Raw genomic sequence first — 19,244 nt, 5'->3', positions numbered from 1 at the left:
AGATGATATTTGGGAATGATATTAAACTGAGAGGCTTTTTCAGTGATATTAATGAAATAGAGTCCCACGTGAGCTCAGTGTAGTGTAATGGCGGAGCTCAGACATTGAAGTCACAGAGTTTTGGGTTTGAACTCACTACACCACTTACCAGACGTGTGTCCTTAGTCCTGACAATTCACTCCCCTTTGGTAGGTTATACAGCCCCTTGGAGGGGCCATGGCCTCATGTGAGTGGAAGGTACTTCTAGGTTCTCTAACTTTGAGATTGGCCATGTGACTTACATACCATGAGAAGTAAATACTCCAAGTGGCCCCTGTGCCTCCTGTCAGTACCCCAGCCTGGGGTGAAGTGGAACCGCCCCAGCTACCCTGCAGATATACGAGTGAGGTGTAAATACCTACTGCCATTTGCCTCAGACTTTGTACTTATCTATTTTCCCAAGTGTAAAGTGAGGATAAGTTTTATTTTCTCAACTGTAAAGGAGGGATAATAACAATACTCTCCTTTTAACAAAGTTGCAAGAATTGGTAATAAAGTCAAGGTCTATCCTAAAATTTTCAACACTTACATAGGGAAGCATAAAATTATGATAAGATATTCCTTTTGTTGGTGTAATATCCAAATAAGCTTTATCCAAGCCTCATTAAGAGCTGTTTTCAAAATATCTATTTACTCACAAATCGTTCTTCTCTATGCATTAAGTAGGCTTCCTAACACACAAATTATTTCATGTTTTTGGAAATAATGATTTGCTTTTCTTTTTAAATAATCTTTTTTTTTTTTTACTCCAATTCAGTCTAACAATTCTAGCCTACTAAATTCACGGTATGTATTTTTCACCGTGTGTATATTTCAGCGGCAATGGTATAATTTAGTATAGGAAACACTTTCTAGGTCATGAGTAGATTAGTTAAAACTTCCAAACATTGACATTACCTAGAAAATGTTTCTAAAGTATAACATATATGTATATCTAATAAAGAGTTCAAATGTGATTTAATGATTCAATGGGATGAAAAAAGGGAAGGAACAGCTTGTTTGGGTAAACCGAAACTTTGTGTGGCTTGTATAAGGCAGTACAACATCAAGCTTCCTTATAATGTTTATGTAGTACATTTTTACATATTTAAAAATGGAGATCTCCAGCCAAGTAGAGAGAATGTGGAAATTTTGTGTCTTTTTACAATGAATCCCGTGGGATATTTAAAAACAGATGTATAGGGAAGATAACAAGTAGATCTGTTGCTATTTTCTCCACTAATATTAATGGACAGCATCGAAGAGTAATTTTTCTACTCTAGGTTAATTATAAAATGCTGATGAGGCTTTCATGTCATAATTAGCATGCTTTAGCTTATTTTATCTCATCCCCCTGGATCAAAATCTGGTCCACTGACTATTTTTTTCAATGACTTAACCACAACTCTAAGTGGTCTATAATTATAATAGTGTTATTGGGCATTTATTCTACAAACAAATCACACATTTTAAACCAAGATGGCAGATTGCCACATATTAATAATTAGTGGTATGCTGATAAGTTAGTTCTCTGGGGGGAAAAGCCCCAATGTGCAGTGTTTGCCAATTTCTGTGGTATAAATATTCCCGCTGTGGTTGATTTCAAGCTACCAATCGTTTGACAGCAGGCTTACAAAATTCCTAAATATTTAACAATAAGCTTTCATGAACCAGTCCAAGTCAGCACCAGCAGGCTCACACCACTGTACAGCTAATACTCATACATACTGGACTTTTATGTTGGAATATTGATACTTTTTAATTATCCTTTGATGCCTCATTCAACTACAACTCGTCCATTAAGAGAGTGTCTTTATGTAAGACCGTTAAGGACACTTTGCAATAGTGATTACAATAATTTAAGTCACAGACTACTTTGAGGAGCTAATCAAAGCTGTAAACCTTCTCTCCAAGAAAAAAGTACACATTAAGAATTGTGAATACAGGGGCTGGCCTAGTGGTGCAGTGGTTAAGTGTGCATGTTCCACTTCGGCGGCCCAGGCTTCACCAGTTCAGATCCCAGCTGCGGACATGGCACCGCTTGGCACGCCATGCTGTGGTAGGCGTCCCACATATAAAGTAGAGGAAGATGGGCACAGATGTTAGCTCAGGGCCAGTCTTCCTCAGCAAAAAGAGGAGGATTGGCAGTAGTTAGCTCAGGGCTAATCTTCCTCAAAAATAAAAAATAAATAAAATTAAAAAAGAAAGAAAAAAAGAATTATGAATACAATTTCAGGGAATTCTTGCACCTCCTGACACCTGTTCAAAGGGTCTGAAATAAAGAATCTCTTGTATCTCTTTGGGCTAGACAAACTAATTTGGCAAGCAACATTGTGAATGTCATTGCTTCAGTTCACTAAGTTTTTGAATTACTAGAGAACTCAGAAGTCCCTATCACATTGCAGAAGAATTAAAGTATCAATATTTTATTAGTCACGTTTACTATCTGGCCTCTTCTGTTATTAGTCTAAAATTCAGAGATCACAGAGAATTCATGAGGAGATGATGAGGTCAGTCATAGGGTAGCACTGAACAATTTAGTTTTAATTTCTCCCTTTGTCCTACTAATTTGTATGAACTAAGCTAACTCTGGAACTTGTGATATTTCAATTTTCATTTTGGAATATAAGCTTTCTTCATGTATATTTGTGCTTGTGTAGGTATGTGTATATAGACAAATTAGCTTCTCAGTTAACACTCACTCTTTTTCCTTTTTAATGCCATGCTTCACTAAACCTATTTCCCCCTGACTTGGCCAGACACTTTTTTTATGTAGTCCCCTAGTACTTGTATTCATAGTTTGTTGCACACTTCATCACTAGATTTAAATAATCAATTTTGTAATGGTTTTCAAAAATAATCATTTCTTCTACTAGATGTAAACTTTCAAGGCTGGGAAATTCATAACGTGGAACAATACACATCACCTGATGGGTATGAGTGAAGATTTGTTGAATGAAAGAATTAATGAGTAAATTATAATTTTTTGGATATAAATTTTCAAGAGAAAAAAGTAAATGAGGAGAAAACAAAAAGATACCAAAGTTTTAATCAAACAACCAAATTACTAGCTTCAATTTTAGTGTTTTTTTTATTTTTTTCCTATCCATCCACCTACAACAGCAGCATTGTTACTCTTGATCATTGGGAGTTAAGGATAATGACCCTATGAGATCTTTATTCAAGAATGTCTCAAAAGGCAAGAAGGAAACTCATTTCTCCTCAATTTCTGATGTTTCGTTTTGCTGAGTCTTTTTCACTTAATCTTCAAATGACCAGAGAATTCTGCTCACCAACATAAATCACCACTGGAGAATTCTGATCCATTAGAGTTGGCTTACAATTAGCAAAGGTATTTAAATAAAATACTGAATCACTTTGAAGATGACTGTTCAGTTAGGAAATGATGACGTTAGAGACCAATACCCTCATTTGTCAGCAGGATAGCTCATTCAATTTAGGGAACATTCAGAGACTAAAAGCTGGAACTTGGGTGTTTCAGCATCAGTAAACCCTGGCGCTGGGAAAGGCCTTCTCACACCACAGGCACAGCAGGCGTCCCCTTATAACCAAGACTGATGAAATGGTCGATTGAGGGTCAGACAGGCTGGTCAGAAACAGAATCTCAGTCCTTTGGCTCTTAACATGGTTCTGTTTGGAGCTGTTGTTTGGCTCAATACATTGGAATGTGACATCAACTCACTTACCACATATTTATTGAACAACTACCATTGTGACAGATATATTGCCAGGATTCCAGCAGCAGCACAAATGAACACAAGATACTTCATGCCTTTGACAAATTTACATTCTGGTAAAACAAGAAGATAAATCACTGAAACACATAGCAGAGTGAAGGCAAAGCTTAAGAGATGTAAACTGACAGAGAAGTTATATAACACATCCTATTTGAATAAATCAAGCAAGGTTTCATGGTGGAGATACCATACTGAGATGAACATTGAAGGATGGGTAGGATAGCAACAGATGGAGATTGGAGGTATAGAGGGCATTCTATAAGCAAATATGTGCAGCTGAGAAAACTGGGGCATATTTTCATAAGAAGAGCAAGAAATTGAGTTTGAATAGAGCATATATTCCTTGGAATAATATAATGGAAAATGAGTCTGGAACTAGATTTTGCCCATATTATATGTGTGATGAGTGTTATATTGGTAATGAAGGATTGAGTAAGTGAAAGCCATGGGTTTGAGGCCAGTAGTTACCATTGACTTGTCTTTGTTCTGAGACAGTAGACCATACCTCTGTCTATTTGTGAAGACATGAGAAATCCAAGGCTAGCCGGATTATGAGAACAACTAAGTTTGTTTCTGCTACAATTTTGTCTCTTTGGGCCTGTCACCACAGCTTTCTCCCTCTCTCCATTCTTCTCTAAGTGGGACTTGTATCTGATCCCACTCCTGGTGAGGAATGACTGACAATGGCCTGGGGATTGGAACGGTGGGAATAATAGTTCTAAGGAGCGTTTCCATATTATCAGGAGGACTCCTAAAGTAAAACACTTCAGGACTCTTAGGAACCACATTATAGTGGCAGAACGTGAGGCAGTAGGGTAAATAGTTTGAGGTGGAGGAACACTGGCATGGACCCCCCTGCCCCCAAATCATTTAAAGAAGAACAGCATCTACATGTCTCCTTTCTGTGTCTCACAGGGACCATTGGTTGTAAGAGCGACAGCCTGATTCAGAGTGTGGATGACTCAGGACAAACTACTCCCAAGAGTGGAAATTACTCAAAGCATAGGTACCATGCTTTGCTAGTCATGTTCTTTTCATGAACTAGTGAAGGGGTATGAGGCAGTTAGGATAGTGGAAAGGCAACTAAAAATCAGGAGGTTCTAGATTTTAGATCCAGATTTAGTAGCATGTTCACATTTGTTAAAAAAAAAACACACCTAGAAATGGGTATATAAGTTCTAAGAGCCATTTAATCTCCCTAACATCATATAAGAAGGCATAAATTATGAGATGTCCCTCCCTGCAGTGCAGAGGCAGAGTTCCTTTCATGGTGCCTGTCCAGTACAGAGGGCTGCGGGGAGGTGGTAGCTGCAGAGGGATGACTGGCAGGGGAACTGGGGACCTGCATCTTCAGTCAGTTCCACGAGGTGACATTCTGTCAGGAAGACATTCCGCTGGGCAGGTGGCCCCTGTGGGTGATGCTGGGAGTGCCACTGTTTGCAGGAAGGAGAGATCACGTTCCGGAATGCTGCTCGGAAGCGGTGAGAGAGCACGTTATAGATAATGGGGTTGACAGCTGAGCTCAGGTAGAAGAAGACACCTGGAACGCAGGGGATTAGAAGAGACATGCCAAGGAGAAGCTGAATGAGAGGCATAATAGGGGAAGCATAAATATTTAACAAAGGCCTAGGTCCCTGTGATTGCCTCTTTTGGAAGTGATCATATATACAAGACTCTAACTGAGAATACAAAATGCTCTGAACCCATCTATCACCTGTGTGCTTAGGAATCAAACACAGAAAGATTAAACAGTCTTGGAAAAATTTAGGCTGGCATGGGATCTCTCTGAGATGTTCAGCAACTTCCTTTGATCCCCACTTGTTTAATTAAAGAATATGTTTCTGTAACATGAATGAGAAATGCTTAAGTATCAGAGGAAAGAGAGATGTTTTTATCTTATTGGAGTTTTGCTCAAATCTATAATTTGAAACTGTAAGTAATGGAGGAATGGAAAATCAGTCAAGGCATAGTCCCTGCTGAGATTACTTATAATGCTAAATATCTCTTCCAAGAAATATTCCCCAATGTCCTTTCCCATCTAGCCTTTCCCCTCGATGACTCTTCCCACCTTATTTCCAACTTTATTGAATAATTATATTTTGCCATTATTTTTTCCAGCAAATGCCTTGCATACTGCCATTTTCTTCTTTGGTATAGACCCTTTCTTTTTTGTCATATTTTATTTTATTTCCTCAAGGCCCAAGATAAGCCTAAGGTTGAGAATCAGAGGACTTAGTTTCTGACCTTGGCCCTTGCTTGCTCTGTGACCTTAGACAGAATTGGCATTTCAATTTTTTTTCCTCTGTAAATTGAGAAGGATAATACCATCCTCGCCCACCTCCCTGGATTATTGTGAGGCTAAAGTTGAGATACTATCCACAGAGGGGTTGAGAATGGCTAAGAAGATAAAATAAGTGATAGGTACTGTTATCAATGTATTCATTGTTGTCTTTGTTTATATAGTCCAGGACATTCTGAGTGCCATGTGCCCTGTGTACTGAACTTGGCAGAGAGGAATATATAGGGGGAATATTTCCATGGACTGTTAATTCATTCAATAAGTAAATACTGATTAAACTCTTATAGCAGGAACTTTGAGGTGCATTGGAAGGTAGTAGATTTAGACTTTGTTCTCCAGAGACTTAAATAGTATTACAGAGGCAAGATCTATGCCTAACTTCAATAATTAATAAAAGAACAATACCAACAATATCTATCAAGAGCAAAATATGTGTTACCAACAGTCATGCTATGGAAATTCACATAATGGCATAAACACAAAGACTGTGATGGTTATGAAAGATTTAAGGGGGGTGATGGGACTCTAGAAAGACCCTGACTTGAGTAGGATACAGTTGGGGAAGAGATGAGAGAGTACTCCAGGTAGAAGGCATAGCATGCACAAATGTGCGGAGGCAGGAACGGTTATATTGCATAGGAATACTGCAGAATATGTAGAACTCCCTAATTAACAGTGACAAACAAATGGTCGATGAATGGGAATACTATAACTTGAAGATCAAAAGGCAAGTTAGGAGCATTTTCTGTAGCACTTAAGAGATTTAGACTTCATCTGTTGGCAATACGGTAGTGGGAAGGATGATATGTTAACAAGAAGATGTTATTATAAATGCCATAATTTGGAAATCTTAAAATGGTTGTCTTGATGCATCTGGAGAGGTATCAGTCAATGAGTCAAGTCTCATGTGATCTTGTAATGATCCAGTTTATTTAACTACTTCCATTTTTCTCAGATTAACCACAAAGATAAGAGTTATAAATATTTTTGAGATTTCACTTAGAATAATAGTTTAACATGGAAGAAAGTACGAAGGCCCAGGTATAAGCTGCATACAAGCCCTGCTGAGTACAAACAAGAGGGTGATAGAAAATAGATAATATGCATGGTACTCAATGTATATATATGAATGCTATTGTTTTTGCTCTGTGCACATCTGGTGCTTAACTTGCACAAATTGATCCTATCTTTCCTTTTTGATGATGTCTTCGATAATCTAAAGAGCCCACAGAACTAGTCAGTGATGAGCAGAGGTAAAGGGACAGAAGTGGTCTGAACCTAAGTCTAACAGTCACACTGACTGAGAAAGAGGGACCTGGGTGGCCATTCTCTGCTCCATTTTAGGGGAAAGAACCCTAAACTTGAAGTTAGATGACTTGGGTTTGAACCCTATTTTTACTATTTGCCAGCCGAATGCCTTTGGGCAAGTCATTTCTTCTTTGTGAAACTGTTTCTTCTTGTACAATGTTGACAATATCTACTTAACAACCTTGTTGGGATGATTATAGAAAGGTATATAGCTTTTTAGAGCTTAAAAAGCCCCTTAATAGTTACTATGTTATTTGCTTCTTATCATCAGCCCATGGTTTGTATAGAGAAGGCATTATTGCCATTTCACAATGGGTACAGTTGAGGAAACTTTGGCATGAAGGAAGCCTCATTCTTCAGGTCACTCAGAATGTTAACGGTGGGTATGAGATGCAAATACAGGTCCTCTGACTTAGTGACCTTTCCACCACTATTTCCACCATGTTATATCTATGGTATCCTTAGCAAGCAGCCTTAAAGTAGCCTAAAAACAGACCTTGATGTACCATGAATACCCTCTGGTTGGCATTTGTGAGGATCTAACACTTGCTGAAGACAGTATGAGATTTCAGGGCGTGAATGTTTAATATATAAGAACCAATTCAATCACGTAGCCATTGGAAGGCAAACCGAAGGAATCACTCCTTAGGTCATTTTCTTGATGTAATCATCATGTTTAGAATTGAAGTCTTCCATAAAGTAGCATCTAAAATGGTAATCTGATATATTTCTTTTGGACAAGTAACATACCTAATCAATATTTGAATAAAATAAAAATCCAGTTATTTGTCATTGTATGCAAGTCCCTATGGTAAATTGGTATATTCAGATAGAAGCTACTGCTCTAAGCAAGATGAAGAAGCTGCAATTAGCTGGACACTTACGATGCAACCAAAGCAGCTAAGCATTTACCTGATACCACGTGGATGAGATTGAACACAGCAGCCAGGGATTCAGTCCACTCCTCCACAAAGCTGAAGAAGAGTCGATCAACATGGAATGGGATCCAACAGATCGCAAACACTAAGACCAAGACAACTGGAAAAGGATGATGAATGGGAGAGCACAAAACAGTCAAAGCAAGAATAGGTAAACAGTGCCCGCTCTGAGTCCATGCATTCCTTCTAGCGTTTTCCCCTCCGTCTTTGTGAAGCTATCATTGTTATGGGCCAACTAGATCCTAAAGAGCTTCTACATAGACTATTTAAATATAAGAATGAATTGTTTGGATTTGGGACCAGTTTTCCATATGATTGTACAAGATTTCTTGTATAATGTGTTTCCTTTAGAACATTTAAAATAGTATTGCATTTATTCAAAGTTCTGAAAACATTCTATTGTGGAAAATACATTATGCTGCAAGTAAACTGTTGGAACCACATAAACTGCTTATATAAATAAGTGGCTGGGTTCAAGCAATTGGTGTTCTTTAAAGTCGAAGATTAATAACAAACTGTTCAATGTAGTGTGAATTTATCTTGCTGCTCTAGAAATAATTAGAAACTTCTCTGAATTCAGTCATTTAAAATTCTGTGAGGGGTGAGGGAGGAGAGAGAGAAAGATTGAAAGACCGTGAGCTATTGCTTTACAAGCATCTTTTGATTGGGTTGGGATTGGGGTGTATCTGTTATACAATAAATTGCTCGAGCATAGAATTCCTTCCAATTTCTTTCTGTTTGTTTTTACTTTTTATTTCGAAGTAATTATAGATTCACAGGAAGTTGCACCCTCTAGTTTCTTCTTTTCAGGTCTCAAGACAGAGATTGGTGCTACCATAGTTTCTCTTTGGGGCATTTAATCTCCATAAACACAAATATGTATGTTTTTTTTCTCTTCTGAAGTTATAAAATACTTTTCTTTCCCAAGACATGATGTTTGAGATTTGCCTCAAAATAATCTTGTAGGGGCTTGGGGAGAGAGAGGGATCTAGATGAAACAAGACTAGCTGTGAGTTGATAATTTTTGAATCTGGGTGATGAGTACATGGGTGTTCATTTTACAGTTCTCTGTACTTGTGAGCACGTTTAAAGTTTCCATAGTAAATAGCACATATATTTCTTGTTGGCATTAAACATATTGAGAGTAAGTTGTCTGCCTGTGTGTGTCAAGAACATCTGCAAGCTGCTTCTGAGTTTAACTCCCAAGGAAAAGTTCCTAATCTGCTCACTGCCTACAATTCCCTTTAGTTAAAAACTTAGTTCCCGTTAAAATTGAACCCTCTGCCCCCAAACGCAAATATTTTACGGTATATTTTATCATTGTGACTTTAATGTGAGTGCGCTTCAAATCTTTATGTGAGAGTAGATTAGAATCAAGGAGAAAGGGGGAGAGGTAATGGACACTTGATTTCTTTTGTTGTTGTTGTTTGTTGAGGAAGATTAGCCCTGAACTAACATCTGCTGCCAATCTTCCTCTTTTTTTGCTGAGGAAGACTGGTCCTGAGTTAACATCTGTGCCCATCTTCCTTTATACGTGGGACGCCTACCACAGCATGGCTTGCCAAGTGGTGCCATGTCTGCACCCGGGACCCAAACCGACGAACCCTGTGCCGCTGAAGCAGAACATGTGCACTTAACCGCTGCGCCACCGGGCCGGCCCCTAGTTTTCTTAATATGGAAAGTCAGGAGCCAACAGGGGCTAAATGATTTCCAAGAATATGACTATTAGAGTCGAAAAGACGAACTTCAGTGACTTCATAGTTCTTTTGTTCATGAACGCCAGATACAGTGAGCGTTTCATGTGTGTATTAGCCTGGAGAATTTGTTTCTTTCAAACCTTTGGTTTTGACTTGGAAAGAATATTATAAACTTCCTTTCTCTCATCAGTATCTCTCACAGATAGATCTCATCATAGATCTCTTGTAAACCAGCATCTCATCATAGGCTGGTGCTGGATCATATATTTTTAAAACATTCTTTTGGGAGAGTGCGGATCAGTGCCTTGATATATTTTTAAAACATTCTTATCTATACAGAAAAGTATACTGTTTTATATAAAATCACAAATGTCATAGACGGAATGACTACTTAGAAATACTCTTGGCCAGATATTCTTAATCTGGAAGTAAGAGATCCCATGGAGTCCAAGAATGGGTATCAGGGGATTCATGATGCCCTGAAATGGATTGTAAAACATTTTGTGTATATGCGTTTGTACATTTCCTGAATGAAAAGTTCACAGCTTTCATCATATTTTTAAAGAAACCTATCCACAAAATAGGTTAAAAACCACTTTCTCCTGGAGGGGGAGAGAGATGCTCAAAGGCCCAGGGAGTAGATGTTATTTACCAAAATAGAAACAAAACAGACAGGTCTTAGAGACTTGAGTGAGACAAGAAAGTCCAGAACATTATATTAAGTTTCTGGAGAATTTGGATCCCGAGCTCAGCAGCACTTTCTTAGGACAAAATGCAACTCCTTTGCTTTCGCAAATAAGCAAAGAAAACCCCCAAACAAAATGAAGGACTTACACAGCATTTTGGTAACTGATTTTCTGGAAGGTCTTTGAACATTTGCAGTCACTTCATCTGCCTCAAGGTGTTGTTCTTTCCTTAGCTGCAAGGAAGTAGAAAGGGATGTTAAGAAAGAGAAACGTTTTTTCCTCCTGTTAAGATCCAAGAAGGGTAATTCTAACACTCATTTTGCAGACAAAAAACTGGGACTTGAAATGTAAGGATTTGTCTAATGTTTAACAATAAATTGGAGGTGGAATTGGATCCAGGTTGCCTAACTCAACTGGATAGATGGTTGTGGCCAACTTGTAGTGCATCCATTTATCATAGGCTATTCTGTAAAACCTAGTCATGTAGTATGTTAATAGACATTCAGTGAAAAATGTAAAATTCTGAAGTAAAAAAAATTGTTAGATAGGCTTTTCCATTCATTCATTCATTTATTCATTCAATAATTATAAGAATGGAATCCCTCTGCTATGTGGTGTCTAGGCAGTAGAAAAAACCCAGGTGTTATTCCTGCCTCACGAATTTTCTAGTCTTCATTGTGGGTCTTCTTAGAGCCTTTAATATGCCGATGGACATTATGAATCTTCACGAGGGATAGTGTATCACCCTCTTCCCACGCCCACCTTCCACGCCCCGCATCTCCCACCCCAGCTTCAAGGGGGATAGTACTTCTTTGACTAAACAGTGCTCTCCCTCAACCCCTTTCAGTGCAATACCTAGTACCATCGTGAAAAGCACAATTTGGGAAATTCCGCTTTACTAGTATTACTGATAGGAGTGCATACGCTTCTGAGTTTAGATGTTAAAATATATTCATCCTTGTTGGAAGATGTGGTGATCCTTGAAATAGCACCTTAACATTTCAGATATGAACACTGCCTGTACACGCAATCTTTCTTGTCCGGTTTGAGTCTCACCTTCCCCTGGAAGACTTTGGTGGCCACTGTAGCCCGTTGTCCTCTCCTTCGTCTGAACTCCCATAGCACTGAAGATCTACATCATCCGTCTAGTTGTGAAATTTTTGTGGGGATATTCAGTCAGATAAAAGAAGCTTTAAGAACTCTTGATAAACTACCATCAAATATCTAGAAGATAGTATAGTATATATTTGCCAATTGGTTCTCTAGCATTCATTCTCCTCTTACCAATAGTACCCTGATATTTCCTTAGAGAATTTGCCCCTTCCCCATTCTTAGTCATTAATTTGGGTGGCATGATCTCATCCCCAGCTCCACGTTTAGTCCCTGAATAACTTAGCTACTATCCTCCAGTCAGTGATTGGATAATTGGGACCAATGAGATTTCATGTATTTGCTTGTACTTTTAGGGATGGAAGTTTCATTTCGCTTTTGTTGGGACTGCCAGAGGGACCCCATCTTGTTCTCTGCATGTGAGGTCTGGATTTACAACAGCGTTTTTTTTTCCACCATGAGGAAAGTGCTTGGAGCCACCAATGGGCCACTGTGAGGATCTTGAGGTTGAAACCAACACCATAGAAAGGAGAGCAAAGAAATAGAATTAAAGCTACATCCTTGATGACAATGCTTGTGTTTTACTCGATTAATCTTCATCAAGAACCAGCTCTACTTCTGGACTTATCAGGTCTATTGTCCCTTTCATATTTTGTCAGGCTGAGTTGGGGTTCCCTCATTAGCAATGTAGAGAGTCCTGACAAACTGACTGAGGACATCCGGTGGAAGGAAAATTCAACTTATTCTATGTAGTCTCAGGGCAGATTAGGGTCAATTTATTGGGTTATAAGGAGATATCTTCCAATTCAAGCTAAAGAAGAAATCATTGTGGCTATGTGTAACAATGGAGCAGACTGCTCGAAGAAGCAGTGAGCTTCCTGGACTGAGTGGCATTTTGATGGAATATTTTAGAGAGGATATTTAAAATTAAGTAAGACTTGGAGGAAAGGGTCATTAAAATTTGCCTCCAAAGTTCAACAAATCAATATACTGTCTTCCTAACAAACACGTAAGCTCCTAGAAGTCAACTAGCTCTCAGGACCACACCAGCCCTGAAGCATCCACTTAGATGATTAACAAACCTGGCCACCTGTCTCTTGAATATCAAGTCATGTGCCACATAAGGATGTTTCAGCCAATGACAGACTATGTATACAACAGTGGTCCTGTAAGATTAGTACCATATAGCTTGAGTGTGTAGTAAGCTATACCATCTGTGTTTGTATGAGTACACTCTATGGTGTTCACACAATGACTAAATTACCGAACCACACATTTCTCAGAACGTATCCCCATCATTAAGTAATACGTGACTGTATTGGTGCTCTCTACATGTACCTATGTCTTCACAAACTGTGGGATTAAAGTTGCTGTGACATTTGACCCTTCGGAGGCATCTAGAATTTGGAAAGAAATAGGGGAAAATATTGTGCCGTCATTAGGAATATATGGGAGGAAAGCTAAGGTGATGTTATTAACACAACAGGAAAACAACAAAATGCAGGTAGAGTGCTGTGTCGGTGCCTGGCACATGAGACTCAAGAGGTTATATAATATTGTCATGATTCTGATTATTGTCCTGAATTTACTTGAAAGACATCATAAGAACTGCATTTTTATGAAATAGAGTTATTTATTTATATCTGTGGGCCCACTTGCATGGGTTATTGAGTCCCTTCCAGAAATTCTCCCTCTCACGGTACCACTCCCTGACAAGCAGTATTTGTGCTGTTACAAAGAAGCAGCCAGATGCACTGAGAAGAAAAACATTGGTGTTCAGGGTAAAGCCATGCATCAAACTACAAATCTTACTAACATCTTCAATTAAATCTACTAAAGGTTATCATTATTTCCTGCCATTTAAAAAATGTGATTATTACAAGACAGTTATTCCATTATTTGATTTCATTCTATAATTATGAACAATGAAAGGATATTAAGATCTATTTGTCACTTCTTTGGGTGAGTTTAATAATTCTCGATGGTAATGTCTTCACCCCAAGGAACAATTTCCTTAAATCAAACATCAAGCAAACAGTTCGTACAATTCTTCTATGAACAGGCTTCCTGTTCAGCGTAGTTTGCACTGAAAAGAAAATCATGTATCTACTAATCGTTGCTTACTTTTCAGCTTCCTTAGCTTATAGAGACACAACTAGCTAATTAGAGGAGGAGTGGAAACAGACTATTTATGCATGTTCTACATTGTTCCTGCAGAATTTGCAGAGGTTGACATTGTAGAATAGAATCCAAACAATTTGTCTAGCCAATATTAAATGCTATTTTGTTACTGAATAATTTCATTTCCCTTCACATGTTTACCAAAGGAGATATTCAACTATTGGTTATTCTCACTCACCCCAAACTTTTATTTTAAAACTCAAGTTACAAAAAGAGGAGTGAAAAACTGTGGTCACTATACAGGAGTTTTAGAAGCCTGCCTACCCAGTCCCTTTAGCTATATAAGGTCAAAAGTCAGGGGGAGGTCTATGGGGTTGATTATCACTCAGGTTGATATATTATCCTGATCAGTTATTTATATGATTAAAATCATTCTGCCAGCTGTTCATTTATATAGTTTGTGGAGACTAATTTGTGTACATATCTCTACAATCTGAACAAAATCTCTTTATTAAAAAAAAAATCAGTCCAACTCTGGCTAGCATGGCTGAATCCTGCTACAATTCATAATCAATCCTCTTCAATTTAAGCATTAATGCTTCATGCAGGAGATGCAAGGACTAGGTGAGAGCTTCAGCAGAACTTCCTCCCAGATGGGAAGACATGTGCCCTGGGATTGTCTATTTTCTATCTCTAACATGTTTGAACCCTGGAGAGGAGCTCAGTGGAGACCTGTGTCTTGGAATGATGAGGCAGCACGGAATGCACAGCCTTGAGTATGCACATGGCTCCCCTCCTTCTTTCCTGCTCCTGGAATTTCATCAGTCTTGAGTTTTCTGCCTTCTGAAGGAAGTGGGTCCCAGATTCAATCGCAACTTGAGACTTGCCAAGGGAGTCAATAATTTAACAATCATCAAACTTGCTTGTGTTTCTTTAAATCTCTTAAATCAAAAAGGCCATCTGAGACAACGTTTCCAAGTCTCTTGTTTTGAAGGTAGAGAAGCTGAAGTCCAGCAATGAGGGAAATATTTAACCTCATTCATTCATTCATTCATTGAGCTTACAGTCTAGCTGGAAAGAAAGATAATAAGGAACCCACAAGTATAGAATTATAAATTGTGATAAAAGCAATGAAGGGGAATCACTAGGAACCATGAGCACCTATCCTGTCGCTAGGTAGCTAGGTAGGACCAGGCAGTTAGGTAATCAGGGAGGGCTTCCCTGAGGAAGTGTGAGTGAAGTGTGATTTAAAGGATACGTGAGAATTAGAAAGGCAAAACGGATTGTGGTGGTAGACAGTAGGAACATTTAAGGCAAAGATACAGCAAAAGGTACAGCATGTGCAAAGGCCTTAAGGCCAGTGCCACAGACAGGACTTACTTCTCCCGACACCTAGGCTGGAGATCTTTAAATTCTTCTAAGAGTGACTTTCTTAGTGGTTAGTTCCTTTCCTGGTATCCTTTGGGTAACACCTCATCCTTCCAGAGGACAGAATGCTATATGTTGCACTACATACACAAGACAAACTAGGGTGGTTCCTTAGCTGTTGTCTGAGCTGTCCCTTAGCTCCTGATACAAGGTAGCTGAAGATTCATGACAACAAAACAAAGTGAAACTCAAAGTAATTGGTTGGGGTGGGGATGGGGAATGTGTGTTTCCTACTCAAAGTTAAGCATTTCCCCCAAACTGACTCAAGACAAGTGATTGGTGTTGAATGAGATGGTACTGGTAAGTTTCAGGTGGAGATTTCTCCTAGGGCTCCTGATATTTAGAATCATGCAGAAGTCCTTTCTCCCCAGTGAGATGCACATGGCATTCTAAAGACATGATCATGAGCTCGTCTCGGGTGATATATGTCTCTGGGAATACAGGGACCAGCACTCCAGCAGGAAACTGGCACAACTCTCTGCCTGATTAGATTTACTGCTGTGTCCAGACATCTGGGGTACTTAGAATTCATTCTTCCTGCTTAGACTTTGCCATTCACCTTAGACACAGTAGATATTCAAAAGGGCCACCTGTGGGGCACTCATTTCTGACATTCACCTTTCTCAGAGAGGCAGTGAAACGGGAGTCTATTAATTGTCACATAACACACAGTGTCAGAGCCCTCTTGGAGCCTGTGATGTGAATGTGATGCCTGCTTTGTTTTCACTTTCAGTTATAACTCACATTGCTCTTGCTCACAGATCTTTTTTTTCCTTCTTTTGAGGAATCACAGACTGTTAGAGCTATCAGAAGCCTTAGACATAATCTGATGTGATCCTTTCATTTTATTAATGTGAAAACCAATTCCAGGAGAGAATTGTGCGGCTTGCCTAAGGGCATATTATGTGTGAGCTTCAGACCTGGGAGTCGAAATACTCTCATGACTGTTTCCTACACACGCTAGCTCCTTAAATGGGTATAACACCGTCACAGTTAGATCTCATCTCTGTGAATTTGGATGCAGACTATATCAGGAGAAGAATTATACAGATTCATTCCTACCCTCACCAAAAATAGTTCTCTTAGAAAATTTAGATCCAGAAAAAAGAAAAAAAGAAAGAAATCTATTTACCACCACGAGCACAGGAGAGGAAGCTTTCCTTATAAGATAAGTTGCAAACTAAGTGATAACTTTCTATTCATCCCAGCTATCCTTTATTCACACTGTCTCCTAATAAACTATGTTATGTGCTCTGTTCATCTCCCCACCGCCACCCCCAGTCTCCAGCTGCTCAAGAGAAGTCCAAGCTGACCTCACTCCGGCCGTATTTTTGCATTTTAACCTGACACTTCAACCAAAGGCTCAAAGCAACCACAAGGATGAGTCTGACTTTAAAATTGTGCACCTGTCTTGGAGTATAAAACAGGTAGGGATAGTGTATATTATATTATACTCAGACGAAGTTGGTGCAGAGGAAAATTTCAATGCATACAGGAGGTGGAGGCAAGAAAGAGACAGCAGGGTGTGGAGCAGTCTCTCTGGGGGTGGCCACCTTGTGCTATTTAAAACGAGGCTCCACCTCACACCCACTGGATCCGATTTTCCTGGGGGAAGGGGTCTGCACATTGGTACCCGTAGTAAGGTTCCTAGGTGATTTCCAGGAACATTCCAGTTTGAGAACCACAGGCACAGAGGGAAGAAGAATGGAAAGTGAGTGAAAGGAAATGATTTGTAGTTATGGTTACTATTTGCCTAATTTGAGGCAAGTCCTTTAACTTCTCAGTTTCCTCTTTGAGCGGATTCTATTTTTTTCTATGCCCCCTTCCCATTTCGAATTCCTCCCATTCTAAGTTTTTCTCTGAACTTTGAGTCAATGAAAAAAAGAAGGGATGCTTCCCTAAGCCAGCCAGCTTGGATACTCACTCTGAGCCCCATGAGGTAGTAGAGGATACTGATGACAGTCATGGGGAGGATGTAGAAGAGGAAGGAGGTAATCTGGATGATGAAATTGTAGATCCACATGGGCTTGATGACGGTACAAGTGGCGGAGCCCGGGACCAAGGACCCATTGGGGAAGTAGTGGAGCTTGATGCCGTGGATGCTGGTGTTGGGCAGAGAGAAGAGAAAAGACAAGCCCCAAAGGATGCCAATGATCTTGAGGGCCCGCCGCCGGGTGCTCTCCAGCTTGGCTCGGAACGGGTGCACGATGGCCACGTAGCGCTCCACGCTGACCGTGGTGACGCTGAGGATGGAGGCGAAGCACACCGTCTCAAAGAGGGCCGTCTTGAAGTAGCAGCCCACCGACCCAAAGAGGAAGGGGTAGTTGCGCCACATCTCATAGACTTCCAAGGGCATCCCAAGGAGCAGGACCAGGAGATCAGAGACAGCCAAGCTGAAGAGGTAGTAGTTGGTGGGCGTCTTCATAGTCTGGTGCCGAAGAATCACCAGGCACACCAGGAGATTGCCAACGACCCCCACCACAAAAATGAGCGCATACACCACAGTCACCGGGAGGGAGAGGTGACTGCGTGGAGGCCCGCAGAGGAAGGTGAGGTAGTCCTCAGTGCTGTTTAGGTATTTCTTGAGTGGATCTTCCAGTTCCTGCTGGTGGATCCAGGAAACATTCTCATGTTTTTCCATCACTGACATTAAAATCCAAGCCCCGAGCCTCTTCTGGTTTGAGCGTTTGTCCCAAGCTGAGCCAGAAAGGAAAGAGAAAGTAGGCAAGAAAGCAGACTCAGTAAAGGAGGCCGGGAGAGGGTGATGCTTCAGCCAAGTTTGGCAGTGATCCCTTTTGAAGAGCTCCTGAGACAGAAGCCCCGCCCCTCCACAGGCTGTGGGCCAATGAGTGTGTGTCAGACGGCTCAGTAAGAGGACAGCTGGGTGGGGCGTGCTGGCTTTGCCTGCAGGGAGCAGGAGAGAAGCGGGAGACGTTTCTCTGAATTGGAAGGAGCTGGCAAAACAGAGCTGACACAAACGGTGATACTAACTTCAGTAAGGTGTGGGCGCTCTGAGCAGTGCATTTGGCAAAGTTGGGGAAATCTGGGTGGAAATACAAATTAAAGTTGCAGGGTCATGGGTAGAAGAGTACAAATCTCCATTGATCCTTGTCACTTGTACAGCATGACAAAAATGGGAGATCAATAGGTTTCTCAAGTTATCTTCTTCCGCTGGAAATTCAGGGCTCCCTGGGGAAAGCATGATCAATGTGCCTTTTTGGTTTTGATTGCATTCACAATAGAATCCAAAGCCTACAGGAACACTTGAACAGCCTCTAGTCCTGCCCGCTGTCTGCCATTTCAGCCACTTTGGTGTGCCTTGCTGTAGAAAAGACAGTAGGATTTAGAATCAGGCACAGCCATAGGAATTCTGTAAGACTTTGGGAAAGTTACTCAGACACTCAGAGCCTCATTTCCTTATCTGTAAACTGGAGATTCATCCATTCTATCTTATTCAACAAATCCTTCTTGAGGATTCAGTATGTAGCAGGCAATGTTCTAGGCTTTGTAGAAATATCAGTGAACAAGCATGACAAAGTCTCTACCTGCATGGAGCTTTTCTTACATAGGGAATTCTGAAAACACACAAGCAAACCAATAAATTAATGACACGATTTCAGATAATAATTTGTGCTGTGAAGAGAAAAAAGGAAAAGACATCATTAAACATGAGGCTGGAGGTATTCTTTTATAAAGTATGGTCAAAGAAGACTTATCTCAGGAGATGTCATTTGGGCTGAGTTCTGAATGATGAAAAGTCAGTTGTAAAAGAGCTAAGAGAAGTGTATTCAGCAAAAGTAACAGCAAGTGCAAAGGTCCCGGGGCAGTAATAAGTTTGGTGAGTTTCAGAAACATCAAGAAGATTGGTATAGATGGGATTT

The 19,244-nt window shown here is 40.0% G+C and overlaps 1 protein-coding gene across 1 annotated transcript; it reads right to left on the bottom strand.

Moving 5' to 3' along the window:
• Positions 1 to 3,718: 3,718 nt before the first annotated feature.
• NMUR2 (neuromedin U receptor 2) lies at positions 3,719 to 18,148 on the bottom strand. Its single transcript, XM_014846945.3, has 4 exons — positions 17,288 to 18,148; positions 10,853 to 10,937; positions 8,296 to 8,421; positions 3,719 to 5,316 (listed from the first exon to the last, which is right to left on the bottom strand). Exons 1-4 carry the CDS (start codon positions 18,011 to 18,013, stop codon positions 5,042 to 5,044), a joined length of 1,212 nt encoding a protein of 403 aa, XP_014702431.2. The 5' UTR covers positions 18,014 to 18,148; the 3' UTR covers positions 3,719 to 5,041.
• Between the last annotated feature and the right edge of the window lie 1,096 nt (positions 18,149 to 19,244).

The sequence above is a fragment of the Equus asinus genome, chromosome 9, assembly GCF_041296235.1.
Source record: "Equus asinus isolate D_3611 breed Donkey chromosome 9, EquAss-T2T_v2, whole genome shotgun sequence".
NCBI lineage: Eukaryota > Metazoa > Chordata > Mammalia > Perissodactyla > Equidae > Equus > Equus asinus.
This window is presented reverse-complemented; position numbering and strand designations above follow the sequence as displayed.